The following is a 19,561-nucleotide window of genomic DNA, read 5'->3' on the forward strand; positions in this document are numbered from 1 at the left end:
CTGAATGACCCCCCCCCCCCAAGAACAATATTTGACATAGTTTGCTATTATTTCTGTTGAATTTTCCAGCAGATGTGCTGGAGAATTGCCTCTTAAGTTGCAGTTGACTATACTGTATGTGGGGGGTGGGGACGACATATAGCCCTCCCAGTGTTCCAGGACCCCACTCCTACCATCTCCAACCAAAATGTCCATCAACCAACATAATATATGTACCCAGAGTTGAATGGAGTCCTTGATGACTTCACCAAACTCGGAAAGCACCAAGGTCTCCACAGAATGTCCAACGTTTGTGATGGATGAAATCTGAAATCCTATAACTATAACTTTCTCTATATTATTTTCTGTTCTGACCAAGGCTGCCTTAATGCTCTTACCACACAACTTCTCCAACATTAGAAGAAATGAGGTAGCGGATGAACTGCTTCATGTTGTTGTAAATAGCTCTGCCCTCCTCCACAGCAGCCACAATGGTAGAAAAATTATCATCTGACAAAACCATTTCTGCAGCTGATTTGGCCACCGCTGTTCCAGAGCCCATTGCGATACCAATTTCAGCTTTCTTCAAAGCAGGGGCATCGTTCACTCCGTCACCAGTCTAGGGAAAATAAAATTAATTTTACCCAAAGATTTGCCACTGCCACGTTTGGGAACTATCTCCAACACTGACCAGCCTGATGCCTCCAGAAAACCAGAAATTAAAAGCTAGTTTAGACTGTCAAAATAGCAATGATGGACAATTCTCTACTAGTCTATCTATATCTTTTGATATGTTATTAAATTAGATATCTTTTTTTAAAAAACAGTTTATTAGTTTTTACAATTAAAAACAACCAACGATACATACACAAATAAACGAGAGAGAAAAAAGAAGAAAGAAAAGAAAAGATTGAAAAGAAAGAAAAGAGAAAGAAAAAGAAGGAAGAAAAGTTAAAAGCATTCTTATTTTTACAGTTTGCAAGATCTTTTTTCATAGCCTTTGATTTATGTCATATACACACACCTATTCTATACATATATCGCTATCTCATTATTATAGGTTAATACTTTCCTCTTATGCCTTATGGTATATAATTTATCTTTGATCAATTGATCAATTAGATATCAATTAGATATCTTTATATTAGTTTTTCCTTACCTAGTCCTCTCTAGATGTAATGGATTAGGAATTTCCCAAATTCCCAGCCAACATGACGAAGAATTCTGGGAACTGAAGTCCAACATATCTGGATAGCATCAGATGTAAAGACTAAACCTTGGCAGTTTGATGTTGGATGGACTTCAGCTCCCAGAATTCCCCAGCTAGCATGCTGAAGTTGAAATCTTCAAATTGCCATAGTTGAAAAACACTCAACTAGACTATAGATACATTCTAATCCAAGGAAGGGGAAAGAAACCTGAAGAATGCATGCAACCCTATTTACTTAGTTATTTGATTTATATCTTGCTTTTTATATCTACATTGCCATGCTATCTTCCAATACCTCTAAGTAAGTCTGGACCATCAAAGGATGAAGAGGGATAATCTGAACTCACCATCGCTGTGATTTCATTAAATGACTGTAAGTATTCAACTATCTTGGACTTATGGGCAGGCTCTACCCGGGCAAAGCATCGAGCTGAACGGCAGGCATTGCTTTGGGCGTCTGGTGAGAGATCGTCAAATTCTCGGCCTGTGTATGCTTTGTCGGCCACCTTCTCACTCTCTGAGAAGATCCCAATCCTCCGGCAGATAGCCACGGCTGTCCCTTTGTTGTCTCCAGTGATCATGATGACACGGATACCCGCTTTCTTGCACATTTCGATAGATGACACCACTTCCTTCCGAGGAGGGTCCAGCATTCCCACGCAGCCAACAAAGGTCAACTTAGTCTGCAGGCAAAAGGGAATGAGGGAATACATCCTTCCAAAGTTTGATTTTCTACTTTCTTGAACTTTGGATCTAGGGGAAATGTTGTATCCTAAAAGGCAGAAGGTAACTGCTCTTGAACCAACAGAAACCAGACTTGGATGGTGCCACTTCCCCTCAGAGCAAACTACTCAAAGTAGCAACTCTACTGACATGTTGATTTTAATCTGACAGACTGTACCTAGAAGAGGTGAACCTTACAACCATGTGCCTCCCCTTAATAACCTCAGAACCCCTCGCACAATTTCTCTTGAAAATGTATTGCTGTCACCTATTTTTAAGTGATAAACTTATTTTACCGTATCAAAAGTCTTTAAAAGACTTAACTTTTCAGTATAATTTATGGCTGGTTTAGATTTATAGGGGTGGATAGATTTTGTAAGGGAAGGATATTTGATTTTACATTTGGGATGCAACTTTGCCTTCCTTTTTGTGAGTGTGATCTCAACAGCATTTGCCTAAAAGGTTACCCAGCCTTCTTCCAAATGTATAAGGACACACCTTTTAGAAGATTCCTTATAATCCACCATCGTGAAACCATAGAGCTGGAAGAGACCATAGAGGTTATCTAATCCAATGTAAGAACCACCAAAGCATCTCTGGTGGTTGGTCATCCAGTCTCTGTTAAGACCTCAGCAAAGACAAACTACCAAGTAACATGGCAGCTTATTCCACTGGCTGACAGCATGAACAGTGAGAAAGTTCTTTGTGCTTTTTAATTTGAGTCTCCCTTCTTGAACATTTAATCTTCTGGTTCTGCCCTCTGGATAACAGAGAAGAAATCAACTCCCTTCTCCCACCTCCAGATATTGGAAGATTGCTATCAATTCTCACCTCCAAATTATCTTTTCTGTAAACTAATCCTATCTAGAGGTTTTAACCATTACCCATAAATCCCAAAGGTGCTTTTTCAGGAGGTAACTGAACTTTCTTGGGGTTTTTTTTTGGAAGACGTTTTCCTTCTTATCCAAGAAACTTTTTTAGCTCTGACAGGATAGTGGGGAATAGAAGGATTTATATAGAAGGAATATAGAAGAAAGAAAGTCCAGTTGCCTCCTGAAAATGCACCTTTGGGACAACCATGACCTGGATGACTGAGAATCTCTACAGAACATTACCCATAAGGCTTAGTTTCCAGAACCTTCATCCTTTTAGTAGGTCTTCTCTGAACCTGCTGCAACTTGTCACTGCCCTTTATGAATTGTAGAGCCCAGGATAGGTAACAATGCTCCAAATCAGTGGTGGTATTCTACCGGTTCGGCCTGGTTCTGGTATTCCGGTAGCGCCGAAGATTAGCTGGCAGAGAACTGGTTCTATCGGAGTGTCTCTGACACTCTGCAGTTGGGCCCACCCAGCCGTCTGCTCCTGCTCCTAGGTGCTTTTTAACCTCTCAGCTGTTTGGCATGGCAGAGCGGATTGCTGTGCTAAACAGCTGAGAGGCGCAGTAGCTTAGTTTTTACTGTTTGGCACGCCTGTGCGCGATCGCGTGAGTCCATCCCTGTAACCACGCCCACCAAGACCTGCCCACAGAACCTGTGGTGGGAACTTTTGACTCCCACCACTGCTCCAAATGGGATCTGATCATAGTAGAGAGGGACAATTATTTCCTATGATTTGGATGTTATGCCAAGTACATCCAATGTACTCCAAAATTGTTTTGCCTTTTTAGCAACTGAGTCGCCGTACTGGCTTATACAGGTAGTCCTTGATTTATAACCAATTGCTTAGTGACCGTTGGAAGTTATGATGGACACCCCCTCTGGGCAAAGGTACTCACAACTTAGAAAGTCTTCTCGCCCGCCCCGCCAGAAGTCATATAACTGAATTTCGGATACTCAGAAGCCAGCTCACATTTATGGCCATTTGCAGCATCCCATAGTCTTGTGACTGTGATTTATGTTAGCAAAAATGCTCCATAGTGAATAATGGGCTCAATTACTGACTGTGGCATTTGCCTAAGGACCATGGGCTCCCTTAACGACTACCACAAAAAAAAGTCATAAGATCAGGTTTGTCACGTGAGGATTGCTTTAGAGCTGTCACAACTTATGACCATAATGGGCAGGCTCTGTGACTATCATAAGTCAAGGACAAGCTGTTTGTAATATAGTAGTCCTTGACTTTGACCACAATTGAGCCCAAAATTTCTGTTGCTAAGCAAGATAGTTGTTAAATGAATTTTACCCTATTTTATAACTTTCTTGCCACAGTTGCTAAGTGAATCACTGTAGTTGTTAAGTTAGTAACACGGTTGTTAAGTGAATCTGGCTTCCCCATTGACTTTGCTTGTCAGGTTACAAAAGACGATTACATGACTTCAGTAGAGATAGGAAGGCCTGGGGGGGAAAAAGGAAAAATTTGGGGGAAAACAGTTTTTTTCTGTTGTTTTCCCCCCCAAAAAATTTTTTTAAACAGTGTGGAATATGTTCTTTTCCAATGATAAATAATATATTTATGACATGGTATTTAAACTATAAAAACACTTAATGAAAGTTTTCTGAGACTTTTTGTAAAGTCTTAAATTATTGCAAGTTCTCTCAGCTGAAGACAAACAAAAGTAATCTGTAATCATGGGATACAATTCAAGTAACACTGTACTTGACAAATGTATCTTTTCTTTTATGTATACTGAGAGTATTTACACCAAGACAAATTCCTTGTGTGCCCAATCACACTTGGCCAATAAAGAATTCTATTCTATTCTACTTCTCAATGCAGTTCTCAGATAAGAGAAATGTGCATTTGTGCCACTAGGGGGCACTGCAGGGAAAAGGCTAGAGTTTAGTTTGCTAAATTAATTAAACCTAGTTTCTGTCCTCCTCTTAGCTTAAGGCTCACTCCAGGACATTGCAACTATCCTAAATACGTGCCAGTTGTATGCCAAACATCCGAATTTTGATCACGTGACCATGGGGATGTTGCAAGGGTCATGAGTGTGAAAAATGGTCATAAGTCACTTTTTCAGTGTTGTTGTAATGTCGAACGGTCCCTAAATGAAGGATTGTAAAAGTTGAGGACTACCTGTAGGGCCTTTAAAGAACCTCTTACCCGCTAGCCCAGGGGTGTTAAACTCAAGGCCCAGAGGCTAGATCCGGCCTGCAGGGTTCTTAGATCTGGTCTGCAGGGCCACTCTGGAAATGATGAAGGATCGGCCACAGAAAATGGGCTCCTGAGCTTTGTTTTTGGCTGTGACGGCCTGCTACAACCCTCTGCCAGCAACACTCGGGTCCTCCCAAGCTCTGTTTTCATTGGCAGAGGGTTGCAGGAGGCCGTTGCAGCCAAAAATGGAGCTTGGGAGCCCGTTTTCTCTGGCAGAGCACTTTGGCCACCACAGGTGCCCCCGACAAGAATGACATCGAGAAAATTAAGGATAATAATGAAGTGTAATGTAAAATAAAATAGGTGGTAAGCTGAAAATGGAAATAATAGGGGATAAAGAATTGGAAACATGTGTGGACAAAATGATATTGATATTGAATTAATGAACTGAAATATGAAATGCAAATTTATTTAAAGATGAGTGAAATGGACAATAACATGAGATGATATTATATAAGATTAATGGAAATGAAAGCATGGCTATGTACAAGTGTTATAATCTGGAAACATGTTGCTCATGTGAAGAGATGTGTAAAAATAAAAAAAATAATAAAAAAACTTTTTACAAAAAAAAGAAGAATGACGTCGAGCTGGCCACGACTAATGCAGCCACGCTCACCCTGGCCCCCCGAGGTAAAACATAACCCTGATGCGGCCCTCAATGAAATCGACTTTGACACCCCTGCTCAAGCCAGCCTCACTTACTTCATAGTTAATGAACTGGCTGGAGTCATCTAGATGCATGTCCTCTTTCCGAGGTGGATGGTCTCTTGTGGCCAAGGCGAGACAGCGTAAAGTGTCGATGCCGGTACCCCATTCCCGGATCCTGGACAGGATCTTCTCTTTGATGGAAGAAGTCAAAGGGACTTGGTTTCTGCCAACACGAACGTAAGTGCAGCGCTCAATGACACTTTCTGGAGCGCCCTTGAGAAAGAAAAGAAGTGAACATTACATGTAACATATAATTAGATGAAACTTTGTGTTATTTATTAATGTAATAAGTGTAAATGATTATGCTACATAATTTGAGAGATGTCAGATTGAGTGAACACTGTCTTGCTCACATTGCGATAAATGGAATGTTTGGTTTTATTGTATTTGTATAAATTCGTTTAATAAAGTATTTTTATCAAAAAAAAAAAAGAGAGAGAAAGAAAAGAAATGAAATTTCTAAACTGACCCAGATGATCAAGCAGGTAAACTCTTGGAGACTTATGGAAAGTGTGTGTGTGATTTTAAACCCTGTAAATCTTGAGTTGGGTGAAGCTTTGCCTTCTTTCCAAAAGTTTTAGCCTAATGTCATTTATTCATCTAGTCAAAGAAGAAATTAGTAAACACTTGAGTAGTAAAGAAATGAAGGGCATTCAACATACTTAGGAGTTTATTTTAGTTCAAATTTATGTCTGTGATCTGATTAGCTTACATTTGAGGATGTGATGTCTGTGCTCACTACTCAAAGGCCAAAGGCCATTGCTAAAATGTGTGAAAAATACATGTTTCTTCTTGCAAAGAGTACTTAATTTATTAGGTCAGAATGCCTATTTTCTCTCTCCAAATAAGTTATGCATTGAAAACTAATCAAAGACCACCCCCTAGTGGAAACGCAGGACTTTAAGGGAATCTCTAGGAGATTCAGTCAAAATTTATTTTGAAACGCAGACACTCATTCTTTTTCAAGATGTGTCAGACTTATCAGGGAAAGGGAAGAAAGAATGGGGAAAAATCTGATAGGCACACATCATTTCCTTGCTTAAAGCAAAACCATTTTGCTACTAAAGAGACAAGAGTTCAATCCTCTAGAGCAGGGGTGTCAAACTCACGTTGTCATTGTGGCATCACAAGACATATAGGGACTTTTTCCCCCTTTGCTAAACCGGGCATGGGTGTGGCCAGCGCATGATGCATCCAGCCCGTGGGCTGGAAGTTTGACAGTCCTGCTCTGGAGCAAAATGGGTAACACTCCTTTACAACCTGTGAATTTCAACTCCCAGAATTCCTAAGCTAGCATGACTGGCTGGCTGAGGAATTCTGGGAATTGAAGTCCACAGGTCATAAAGGGTCCATAATTGCCCACCCCATGGCATTCTAGAGCAGTGTTTTTCAAACTTGGCAACTCTAAGAAGCCTGGGCTTCAATTCCCAGAATTCCCATTCTGGCTGGAGAATTCTGAGAGTTGGTCCACGCATCTTAAAGTTGCCAAGTTGAAAAACACTGCTCTAGTCCCTAAAGGAGTTCCTCCTCTTGACACATCACAGCAAACTCATCGATACATTAGAGGGAAGGGCTGAGGAATTTGAGGGGAATGTAAATTCTAAAAATATTAAATATTTTAGGAATAAAGAAAACTATCCAAAGGATGGGTGTGAGGAAATGAAGAGAGAAATGAGAACATGTAATGAGGACTGAGAGAAGAAGAAGAAGAAGAAGAAGAAGAAGAAGAAGAAGAAGAAGAAGAAGAAGAAGAAGAAGAAGAAGAAGAAGAAGAAGAAGAAGAAGAAGAAGAAGAAGAAGAAGAAGAAGAAGAAGAAGAAGAAGAAGAAGAAGAAGAAGAAGAAGAAGAAGAAGAAGAAGAAGAAGAAGAAAAAATAATAATAATGGAAAACACAGAGATGGAATGGAGCATCCTGGAGAAAAAAAGTATGGCCTTTGGGCTGAAATCCTAAAGGTTTAATAATAATAGATAAAAATTTAAAAATAAAATAAAAAAATAATAAAAAAAAATAGAAGATAGGATAATTGCCTTTGATAACGTTTTTGCTAAGATCCATGCCATCAAAAAGTCCATAGCAGCAGCAATCCTTGACAAGCCAATGTGTCTCCCATTGAAAAGTGAAGCACCGCCATAACCACACTGCCATTTGACTTGTCAAGTCCAATGCATAGAGAAAGCCATGGCAGTGGCACCTCTAATTGGGCCTTCACCACAACAGGACCTGGTGCCAGCTGTTACCTTGACAAAGAGCTTGCCGCTCGAGGAATTGTGACTGGAGGCCACAGGTGTGCAATACACAGACATGGACTTGCGGTCGCGGGAAAATTCAAGGGTGCATTCCTTCTTCATCAGCTTTTTGATTACCTGTAAGGAGGGAGAGGGAAATGACTGCAGGAAGCCCTCAGAGTCTCTGCCATAGGAATTGTCCTTGAATATCAAGTAATATTTTCCTTAAGCAATTTTTAAGTGTACGGATACAAATAAAACATTCTAGATACATAAATTACAAATGCAGAGTAGCGCCTGGAACAGTGGTGGTATTCTACTGGTTCGAATCAGCCCGAATTGGTAGCTCCGAGGATCATCTGTGACGAAACAATTTGTTCTGACGATCAGCTGCTGGGCCCTCCCACCGGCCCCGGCTCTATTCTGACCTTCCTGGTTTTCAAGCTCAGCTGCTTTGCACGGCACAGCGGATTGCCACTCATCAGCTATTTAACCCACTGGGAGACTGCAGGATTGCAGGAGAAGGTCAGTAGCAAACCCTCTGTGCGTGCGCACAAAGCGCGTGCTCACCAAACCCGTTGTTACACCGGTTGAATCACACCTCTGAGCCATGCCCACCAAGCCACACCCACAGAACCGGTAGTAAAAAAAAAAATGAATTCCACCACTGGCCTGGAATGCAAAATATATTGCCTAAGCCATGCATGTTCTTTTCCGAGTATTATATTTGTTCTCAGCCCTAAAAGATCAGAAGGAAAAATAAATGAAAGGGCCACTTTGTTTTCTCTGGGCGAAAGGATATCTTACAGAAAATGCTGGTTGTTGCCAAAAACAATGTTGCATTTGTCTGTTCCTTTTGAGTGTGCAATTTTTTTTGTGGTTGTTGAAAAAAGCTACATTAAGCCTTTCAAAAATTTAATACCCCTCTCTTCTGCTTTTTATTTCATGAAAATACCATGATCTGAAGGTACTTTGTCATCAAAGTTTAGTGGCTGGTTCTGGAATGCCTCCATGGTCCATTATTTGCCAATTCCAACTCCAGACCTTTCTTGCCAGGCCAAAGTATTATGGCATTGAAATAGAGACTTGGTTACATAGCCTGGAAATATTTTGCACCCAGCAGAGGTCTATCTGTTTATTATTTAACAGATAATAAAGAATTTGCAAGTTAAAAAGAATTCTGGATATATTTACAAGGCTACTGTATGCATAACTACACAAATGGGTCACCAACGAATGTCAAGAAATCACCAAATTTAATATTTAGATATTTGTGGAGTTATTGGATTTATGTCCAGCTTTTCCATTATGCAAATCCTCAAGGCAGCTTCCAACAATTAACACAACGACTGGCAATGCCTTAGTGCTCTGGAATTGTCTCATTTCTCCCCTGCAGAAATTACTGCAGCAATGGTTTATGGCTAGGAAGAGGCTTTTATTGGGCAAACCACAGTTAAACATGGCCTGCGAGTCCCCATTTAAAGATTGCAAATGCTGTGCTAAAATTTCTTCTGTTTCTACCCTGGAGAAATTAACCTCTTACTCACTGTATTGCAGGCATTGGCTCTTTCTACTTTGGAAAAACTGCTGGTGTCTGTATTGAAAACATTCATCTTCTCTACAAGGCAGATCAAGGCTGTTTCTGTTGCTTCGCCCACTTTTTCATAAACTTTCTTGGACTAGAAACAGAAAAGGAAGGTGCAGTTAAGACACAGCCAAAATACTTCTCCCACAGTGGTAGGCACTGCAGTCTAATTTGTTAGAAACAATTATGCTAGTTTGGTGAGGAAGGATGTTCAAATCTCATGTTGAAAGCCAAAAACAGTAAAATACAGAGTCCAATGCAGTATGTCTGCTTAACATGTAGGCAGAAAAAAAAATAACAATCTCTAATCAGTATAAACAAGTCTTATTTTTCCCTCCCAAAATCAATTTCATTCCTAGAAATCAGCTCTTGTGAGTCTACATATCCGCTCTACCCAGGACCAGATACAAAAACAGTACAGGTAGTCCTCAACTTATGACCACAATTGAGCCCAACATTCCTGTAGCTGAGTGAAACATTTCTTAAGTGCATTTTGTCCCATTTTACGACCTTTCTTGTCACCATTGTTAAATGAATCACCACAGTTGTTAAGTTAGCAACACAGTTGTTAAGCGAATCTGGCTTCCCCATTGACTTTGCTTATCAGAAGTTTGCAAAGGGGGCCTGAGACACTGCAACCGTCATAAGTATGAATCAGTTGCCAAGCCTCTGAATTTTGACCACGTGACCATGGGGATGCTGCAATGGTTGTAAGTGTGAAAAACGGTCATAAGTCACTTTGTTCAGTGCCGTTGTAACTTTGAACAGTCACTAAATGAGCTGTTGTAAGTCGAGGACTACCTGTTGTAAGGGATGCATATTCTTTTTTCCCTTTTTTCCTGTTATTCTGCTGGCCAAGGACAAACAACTGGAACTCAAAGGCCCGAGTAGGATCAAAAGCTTTCATCCAACTGTCTTGCACCATAAGCAACCTCCGTTTTGCGCATGTCATAAAGCCTGTACAAAAGGGGCGGAGCTTGTGTCGGGATGGCGAGATGCTGCTTTCGTCCTCTGCTTCCCCCTTGTCTTTGCCTTGGGCCCTTACACTGGAGTGACCACTAGCAAAAGGCTTCGGATATTGTGCTCATTACTCTACTAATACTGTCAGATATTTTTCCAAAACCAAAACATTTGAATTGTTTCCCTGGAAATCAAGGGGAAATCAATCAACCTCACTAACTTGTGACTTATTTCCACAAGAGTGCTATAAATTTTATGGAATATATGAGGGCTTCCTTTAAGCAGGGGTATCAAACTCGCGGCGTCACATCATCACGTGACGTATCGTGACCTTTTTCTCTTCGCTAAACCGGGGTATGCGTGGCCAGCACGTGACACATCCAGCCTGCAGGCCATGAGTTTGACATCCCTGGTTTGGAACAGTAAAGCAATGCCCCATCCTAGTTCTAAAACTTGCATTGAAAGAGATTGTAATCTTCACTGCAAAATTCTTTTTAAAAGACCTTTTTAAAACAAAAGGTTTTAAATTAAACAAACTTTAAACTTTAACTTTTCAAATTAAAAGGTTTTACAATACAACAGGATATATTTCTTTTTCCTTTTACCTATTTTTTTCCCCCCCCCCCTTTTTTTCTTTTTTGCACTTTTTCTTTTATCTTAATTTGTAGGACTTTTATCTTTCTATTTTTAAACTTCAAGAAAATTATTCAAGTAGGATATACTTTTTTGCACGCTATTTTTCCCCCTGAAAATTAAGATTGATACTTATAACATAGTCATTTTTGTACATCAAAAGAAATGACAAAATTGTTTTAAAAGTGAAGCATTCTTCAATCTGAATCACAATTTCCTTCAGCTCCAGGCAGACTTCGCAGTTCAAACTGGAGAACGCTCTTCTAGGAACTGTAGGCTGAGCTACTGTATGACTTTCTTCCTGATTTGATATATAATATATGAGCACTGGTGGCGCAGTGGTTAGAATGCATTGCAGGATAACTCTGCCCACTATCTGGAGTTAATCCTGATGGGCTGAAGGTTGACTCAGCCTTCCATCCTTCCAAGGTGGGTAAAATAAGGACACAGATTGTTGGGGACAATGTGCTGGCATTGTAAACCACTCAGAGAGTGCTGTAAAGTCTATATAAGATTGCTATTGCTATTGCTAATACTAATAACAACAAAAATTACCTCATTATAATCCAGCGAGGAATCATTGCAAAGGGCACAAATGGTTGCAAGTTCGACTAGGCCATCAAATTCTCCACAATTAACAGGGTGATCATTCTTTAAGCTGGCATTTTAAAAGGAGAATAGGGGAAACAAAGTAAAATTTTATCTGACCGGCAATGAAGAAACTTATATATTTTGCAACCCAAATGCAATAATCAATATAACAGGGTGGTACTGTACCTTTATTTTTAAAATTATTTATTAATAGTAATATATCTTACCATAGCTTTCCTAGAAGAAAATTGTCAAAGAGATTTAGGACAAGTTCCATAACTGGCAGGTAACCTGCAGTCATTCAGTAACATATTTCTGCAAAATACAGTTTTAAACTTTTGTCTGTCTCAGCCAGTTACAGATCCTTAGCCCTGACTGTGAAACTGAATTCAAGAGAAAAAAGCTTTAACAGAATGGCGGGGCTTATGAAAATGTTCGAAACAGCAGAAGCAATGGAGATCCAGAACAATTATTTCAACAGAGCTATGAAATCTTCTTCCCAGTGCCATTGGCTGGGTGCTGCTTCTCCAAGCTCAGCATAGACCCTGGAGTCTGATTGAGAAGGACTTTTGTTATGCTTATAGGTGGTCTAGTGGTTAAGGTGCTGAGCCTGTCGCCAGAAGGTTGGCAGTTGGAAACCCAACCCCATTATGTGATGGGGTGTGTTCCTGTTCCTGCCCCAGCTCCTGCCAACCTAGCAGTTTGAAAGCATGCAAATGCAAGTACATAAATAGGTACTACTTTGGTGGGAACTTAATGGTATTCTCATGCTGGTCACATAACTACAGAAGCGTCTTTGGACAATGCTGGCTCCCTTGGCTAAGAAACGGAGGTGTGCACCATGCCCCCCTTGAGTCAGTCATGACTAAATATCATTTACCTTTTCTACCTATAGATAAGACAAGGGATGCATGCTACCTTCTGTTTCAAAAGAAGTATCTCAAAATAACTGGACCACTTAGAGTTAGAAAGAAATATTCTGAAATTACTTTATTTCCAAACACACCTACTTTTCTGTGATATTTATTTATTTGCTTTTTTTTTGTTAACAGGGGAAAGAAGGAACCATTCCAAATTACAGGTCTGAATTCTAAAATGCCACCAACTGGCTAACGCTACAACATTTGATTCTCTAGGACACTGTGAAACCATAAGTGAGGGGGAGGTAAGACATAGGGATCCAAAAGGCATGTGAGGTAACAAGAGTGAGAAGAATATTTTTGATGATTTGGAGAGCTGTTGCCAAAGTCAGAGCAGACAGAACTGACCTAGATGGATCCTAATTCAAGGTAAAGGAATTTTATAGAAAAGCAACAATTGCATAATGGTGGAGCACAAGCAATGCAAAGAGAAGATGATGGCAGCACCTTCATATGGGAGAAAGTTCCAATCTGAAAGCCATTGACAACAAGTACCATCTTCCTGTCCTCCAAATGTGTAAGAACTAAAACTCCCAGGATTCTTGGCCAATATGATCATAGCTGATGATCGTGTTGGACATTCTAGGATTTGAGGAATCACATAGAGAACAGCAGGTTAGAGAAGGCTGGTTTAAAGACATCCCTTCACCGAAACTTCAGGTATTTAGAGACAATCAAACTAGATGGATCAACAATTTGGTATCTCCTTCATAAGCATCACTAGTTTCTAATTATTTTGAAACCTTTCCATCACCAATGCCCTTTACATATGTTTACAGGTCTTCTCACAGGCACATTGCTGATTGTCAATGGCTCTCTAAGCTTTTGGGTGGCCTTCTCATCTTTTCCATCTAAAGGTTGCAGGGACTTTTCTTCTGCAAAGCACATGCTCCAATTTGGAAATGTGGCTGCTGCATAAAAGGAGCTTTGCCCATATTGTAGGCTAGTGTTGTGGCCCGACAGCGGCCAGAGGAGCTGGCAGCAGATTCGGACAGTGAGGAGGTTGGGGAGGAATATGGGCCAATCCTGGAGTCTGGGGAAGGCTCTGACGAGTGCTCTGCATTGGAGGCAGAGATGGGGCCAGGGCCATCTGACAGTTATCAGCTGCCTTCGGAGTTGGACATCAGTGAGGCAGAAGAACAGCTGGAGCCTGTTCCCAGTGTGCGCATGCGTAGAGCTGCCAGGAGAAGGGAACAGTTGAAGAACAAGGGCCAACTTGGGAGTAAAGCCACAGGTGGACGGTGAATGCCCCCTCCTATAGGAAATAAAAGAGGAGCGAAAGGGGAATGGGGCTTTGAAGGAGACAATTAGTTTATTCCGGCATGCTTGCCAAGTATTGCGGCATCTGAAAGATATTGGCCTGGCTACTCTCCGAGCCTGATAAAGGTCTGTAATTGAGAACTATTTTGAAAGATTGTTGGCTGGGACTTTGCTGGACGGGAAATTCACTGTAAATTAAATAAAAAGGGTTTATCGGGATGAGGACTCAGCTTCGTGCTGTTGGGGAGGCCTAAGTCAGACAATTCTTGACAACTTCTTATGGGAAGGCCAGCTTCCAATTAGCACGTGTGCATGCACACACACAGATTTGCCCAGACAAATTCCTGTGAAAGAGCCTTTTTAAAGGAATGTCGGAAGTTCCGTCTGTCAGTGAGTGGCTCCTATGAGACTGACAAATTGTACCCTTTCCCTCAATGTCTTGGACGAAGTACAGCTGTGATGGAAAAGCAACTTGCTAATTAAAGGCACAAAAGAATCTTCACAGGAAAGAAGAGTTTACATTTCCAAAAGAAGAGGCAAATTAACACCTTTCGGTGCTGAAATGATATTAAAGAAGCAGAAGTAAGGGTGGTAAGTAGGGAGGGGGAATCACAGTCCTGTTTCCCCCCCTGTTTTTAAGCCTTTTTGATTATTTAAAAAAAAGCCTAAGTATCTCACAAAAAACTAAGATTTGGAGCCAGTTGGAATGGGACAACTCGCTATAGCCAACTCTCCAAGGCCGTGGCCAATTTGCCACAGGACAACTCACTGTGGGGCACTTCAACAATTCAATTTAATTTTTAAAAACAATTAAATATTATTTTCATTTTTGTCATTCACATTTCATTTTGTTCTTTCTTTGGCATCTTTTATTTAATGATTCTATTCCACTATTTCTTCAGAGTTACTTTAAAGAGTTACTTTAGTGTAACTCTTGTCCTGTGGTGAGTTGCTGTAGTGAGTTGTCCTGCAGCAAGTTGGCTAAGGTGAGTTGGCTGTAGCAAGTTGGCCATAGAGAGTTGGCCATGGCGTGTTGTTGTAGACCCAGCACATACCCAGATTGGAGACCACGAAAAAATCAGTGGACTGGAGTTGAATAAAAAAAAATGAAAAAATATGTAATGGGATATTATTATCATACTGAGGCCAGGAAAGCGACATGGACGTCTCTATAGAATCACCAAGACTGAAGCTGGACGTAAGGGAGTTTTTGCTTTGCCTTATTTGCTAGCATCTCAAAAGAAAGATGGGTAAAGCATATTGCAACTAATTTTATGTAAGGCTTCAGTGAGATTATTTAAGTCTTTTTTGGATAGCAGCATCAGCAACAAAATGTCGACATGAGCATCATACAACAGGAGCATCGTGCAAACGCCATGAGTAAGCATCTGCACCCTGATATCTGACACAAGGATGTCAATTGAAGCATTTGAGTCACTTCATCACACCATTTGCCTGCTGCAGCCATCAAAAGCAGAGTTATAGAAGGAATTTTGAACCCTGGGGACTTTGGGGTATGGTGGGGGGAATGTGGGGGTTGAAATGACAGAGTAACACTTCATATCCAATTGGTTTGCTCCAGTAGGAGCTCAGAGGACTAGTTTTACTGGAGATTTATCAAATTCTGTTCTCATTAAATACTCTCCTATCAGATACTACCTTGGATAGGTAATGGATATCATCCTGAGATGTAAAGTACCAGAGTAGAGAATCTTAGGATCTACTGGGATCCAATTGATTCCAATGAACGTCTGGTAAAAAGGCTGACTTAGGATATTCTATGAGTATCTTGTGGATGGCTCACATGAATGTGTTTTCCTGGACATCACTAAAGGTGTGTGAAGGTCATTTCATCCCATCTCTTCCAACTATTAGATCAGGGATGAAGATCATTTTGCACATTACACAACAAACATTAGCATGGGAACATTAAGAATGCTGTACATATTTGCACTATGCTCCAAACTGCAGCAGTCAATAGTCCATTACCTTCTGCTTTTATGGTCAAGATTAACTTGGGAGAAAATGGGAATAATCATTAAATATGTGGCAACTCCTGAGTAAACCCAAGAGATATCAACTTCTAAGATACTTCTAAAATGTGTCTTCTTTTTTTGCCATTTTATACCCATATAGGTTGATAAAATGCATACTGTATATTTGAACAAGCAGCATCTGTGTTCTACTGGTGTGAGGTGTTTCCAGAGCATAGAAACACCTGATACAATAGTAAAAAAAATAACTTTGACATATGATACCAGCAAGTTGATTGTCCTCTAATCTTTTATCCAGGTATATGGTAATCAGAGGAGAAAAAAAAAGATGCAAATGTATTGAAGCTTTAGAAAATTGTTTGGATTTAAAAAAAAAACCCTGAGTAAACTCAGATAGACCAAATATACAGTATATTTAACAAGAAATACAAGTATACAGTTTTGGGCAATTAAAATCCCTCGAACAGAAGATGTAAAAATGGAATAAATTGAACCTAAAACTGAAGAAAGAAAGCAGACAGACAGACAAATATATAAATTTGCCCTTCCTCACAGTCAAGAGAGATGAAAGGCAAGATAGAGAGAGCCTAACTAATTTTCTGTGATGTGGCACAATGTAAGTAGGTCATCTACTGCATACTGAAGTTTTCTAGAACTATTTGTTTCTTGTTTCTTAGATTTAAATTTCTCTGGACCCTGCTCCAAAGAATTACTTCTCAACTATAATGAGCCATCACTAACCTAGTAAATCCAACTTTCTATTAAAATTATTATTTGTATTATTACATTCCTTTGGGGTAGGAGTTGTGGATTCCCACTGATCCAGGGAACAGAGATAGAAAGAAACATAGTCAGTTCAACTCTTTAATAATTAATACATGGGGTATGTGTAAATTGTCATACTTTCTCTGGTGAAAATTTATTCTGCTTATAGTTTCCCATGGGCTTTAAATAACAGCAAAATAATAATTCAGAACTGTGCAAACTGTTTCTGACTCTGGCAACTGCTGCCGAGATTTCACCATGGAATTCAAAACATTGTCTCCAAATTATGTCATTGGAATATTTTGTGTCAAAAATAAAATACAATGAATCTCTTAAATTAACATGTTACAGTCCAAAACTATTTTATAGATAAGCAAGTGTGATGGGTGGAAATTTATGGTGGGTACAGTGCAACACATGTTTTAATTCTGTGCCCCCATGCCATTATTTAGTTGAATTCATTCCCTGGGGATGACCCTACTTCATTTTGTTTTCTTTTAAACATGATTCACATACTTTGTGGGTTATATAGCATCACAATTATGGAACACCATCCCTTTCCACTTCTGGTTGGTGCTGAGACTAATTCGCTTTTGGGGCTCAGTAAAGCCCTACCTGTTTGCTTAAAGTTTTGGGCTGAGCTGAAGACCTTGGGATTGTTAACAGTTCCCATTTTATGGTTTTCACTTTATAATTATATATAGTTTTCCTGGCTTCTTTTATTGCACCCTGTTTTGGGGTTGTCTTTAATAAAAAGTAGGCTAAACATGGCCATAAATAAATAGTGCAGCTGCTGGCTATATCGTATTAGTTTGCTGTATTTGTAAATTTACTTGTGTGTTCATGCAAGGTTTCAAAATTCTATAAAGATGTTGTCCTGTGATTGACCTGCATTTTTCAATTAACACCTGGAACAGAAATTGCTTAGACAAGTTAGATCTTCCTATTTAGTCTTATGAGCTGTGAAATAACAAACTTCCAACTCTAATCCCAATCAGATAATTATCTCTCTCTTTTGTTGTAGCTAGTGCCCAATGATTGTGAGATGCTTAGTCTTTATTAATGTATAACTTTTGCTGTTGCCTAAGCTGAATAACTCTGAGGTTGGAGGGGGAAAAGATATTTCAGGACTATAAAGCTCGTTCAACTAAAGCAACCCTCTTGTGAGTCAAATTTTGGAGATTTGCAGGAGAAGGACAGGCAGAGCTTGCAGGTGGAGTCAAAAGAGGAATCAGCCTGAAGTCATTAAGTTCCCACAAATGCTCTAAGTCCAATCTCTCTTGAATTCCATTAACTCTTATCTAGCACCAATTTAGTGCTGACCATTAGCTGACTAGATTCCTGGGTATATATGTGAGCAATAAATCAGCTTAACTGGATTTAATGTATGGGTCTTGATTCTTCTTGCCTGACAAGACTGTCCCCACCACTTGGGTTCACCACTGCAGATAGCAAGAGGCCATTGGTGCAATACGTAAGTAAATGAAGAAGCTTCTTGGATGAGAAGCTACACATCTTCAAAGAAAAAAATCCCAGAAAGTGCCAGTTGCCTCTTTAAAAAGCACCTTTGGGACAACCATGACGTGGATGATGAAAATCTCCATAGACATTTAAGTAATGGGGACAATTACCACCTTGAGTTATTTGTAAAAATTACAAAGGCAGGATATACATACATATGTATGTACATTCATAAATACAATGTAAACAAACATGAAGCTTTTTGTTTTACTCCTGTAATCTCTTTTAATATTGCAAACCACCTAGAGTTACCTGTGGTACGATGGGTGGTCAATAAATCGGATGAATAAAATAAATAAATAATATCTGCCTGCTTTGGCATCCACCCTAAATTAGCCGGCAATTTAAAACTTTCAGAAAACAAATGCAAAAACAGCACAGCAATGCTATCAACCTGACAGACACAGTGATGGGATTGTTTTTCTTTTTTTTAAATGAGTTTTATATTAATTTTTTAAATATAATTTCAAGGGGAGTCAGCTTGGTATAGAGCAGGGGTGTCCAACCTTGGCAACTTTAAGACTTGTGGACTTCAACTCCCAGAATTCCTCAGCCAGCAAAGCAAGTCTTAAAGTTGCCAAGGTTGGACACCCCTGGTATAGAGGTTAAGACCCTAGGCTAGAAACCAGAAGACTGTGAGTTTCAAACATGCCTTAGGTAGAAAGGCAGCTCCATGATTTAGGCCAGTCAGTTCCTCTCAGCTCTAGGAAGGAAGAAATGCCAAACCACTTCTGAAAATATTGCCAGGGGTTAATACTGGTTCACAGGCTCAATCAATCATTTTTTTTAAACATTGGGAAGATTTTACATCAATGCTTGACAAGTTCCGACAACAAGGCACAGTGCCTCCTTGTGGTCAGTAGAAATACTCACATTTGTCCCTCAGGGGTGTAGGTGGATCCAGTGATAGTGAACTCGTGCAAGCTGCAGTGACTGTCCTCAGTCTTCTCCACAATGAACATCTGCAATAAAAGGAGAAAGAAAAAGAGGAACAATTAAGACTGCACTGTTGAAGGGCTAGTTACAAGTCACAAATAGTTTTAAAGTACAGTACATTGCTTTGTTATTGAAAAAGGAGGCAATTTTGACAAAAACCTCTCCTTTGAGCCTGCAATCAGATAAAACCACTACATGAATAATGTTCAAATTTGCAGCCCTCACTCTACCTTCTCTGGCATAAAACAAGCAGTGCTCATTTAACAATGGTTCAAAGTTACGACGGTCTTGGAGGGAAGTGACCTGTACTCACATTATGACTGTTATAGTACCCCTGCAGTCATGTAATCACAACTGGGGCACTTGGCAACTCGCTCGCATTTACAACCTGTTATGGTGTCTTGCGGTCATGTAATCATAATCTGTGACCTTTTTTTGCCAATTTTCAGC

The 19,561-nt window shown here is 39.9% G+C and overlaps 1 protein-coding gene across 3 annotated transcripts in view; it reads right to left on the bottom strand.

Annotated features, from left to right (window-relative positions):
- The window catches only part of ATP2A3 (ATPase sarcoplasmic/endoplasmic reticulum Ca2+ transporting 3), a 159,763-nt gene that overhangs the window by 11,145 nt on the left and 129,057 nt on the right, over positions 1-19,561 (bottom strand). For all 3 annotated transcript variants that reach the window (XM_087957871.1, XM_087957880.1, XM_087957890.1), the window contains 7 exons: positions 19,049-19,137; positions 11,680-11,782; positions 9,494-9,625; positions 7,959-8,084; positions 5,714-5,932; positions 1,537-1,872; positions 378-598 (listed from right to left, as the gene is read on the bottom strand). In XM_087957871.1, the coding sequence (XP_087813997.1) occupies positions 378-598; positions 1,537-1,872; positions 5,714-5,932; positions 7,959-8,084; positions 9,494-9,625; positions 11,680-11,782; positions 19,049-19,137 (1,226 nt within the window). The remainder of the gene's footprint in view (positions 1-377; positions 599-1,536; positions 1,873-5,713; positions 5,933-7,958; positions 8,085-9,493; positions 9,626-11,679; positions 11,783-19,048; positions 19,138-19,561) is intronic.

The sequence above is a fragment of the Notechis scutatus genome, chromosome 1, assembly GCF_049901735.1.
Source record: "Notechis scutatus isolate UNSWTSFEM ecotype Mainland chromosome 1, rNotScu1.2, whole genome shotgun sequence".
Classification (NCBI taxonomy): domain Eukaryota; kingdom Metazoa; phylum Chordata; class Lepidosauria; order Squamata; family Elapidae; genus Notechis; species Notechis scutatus.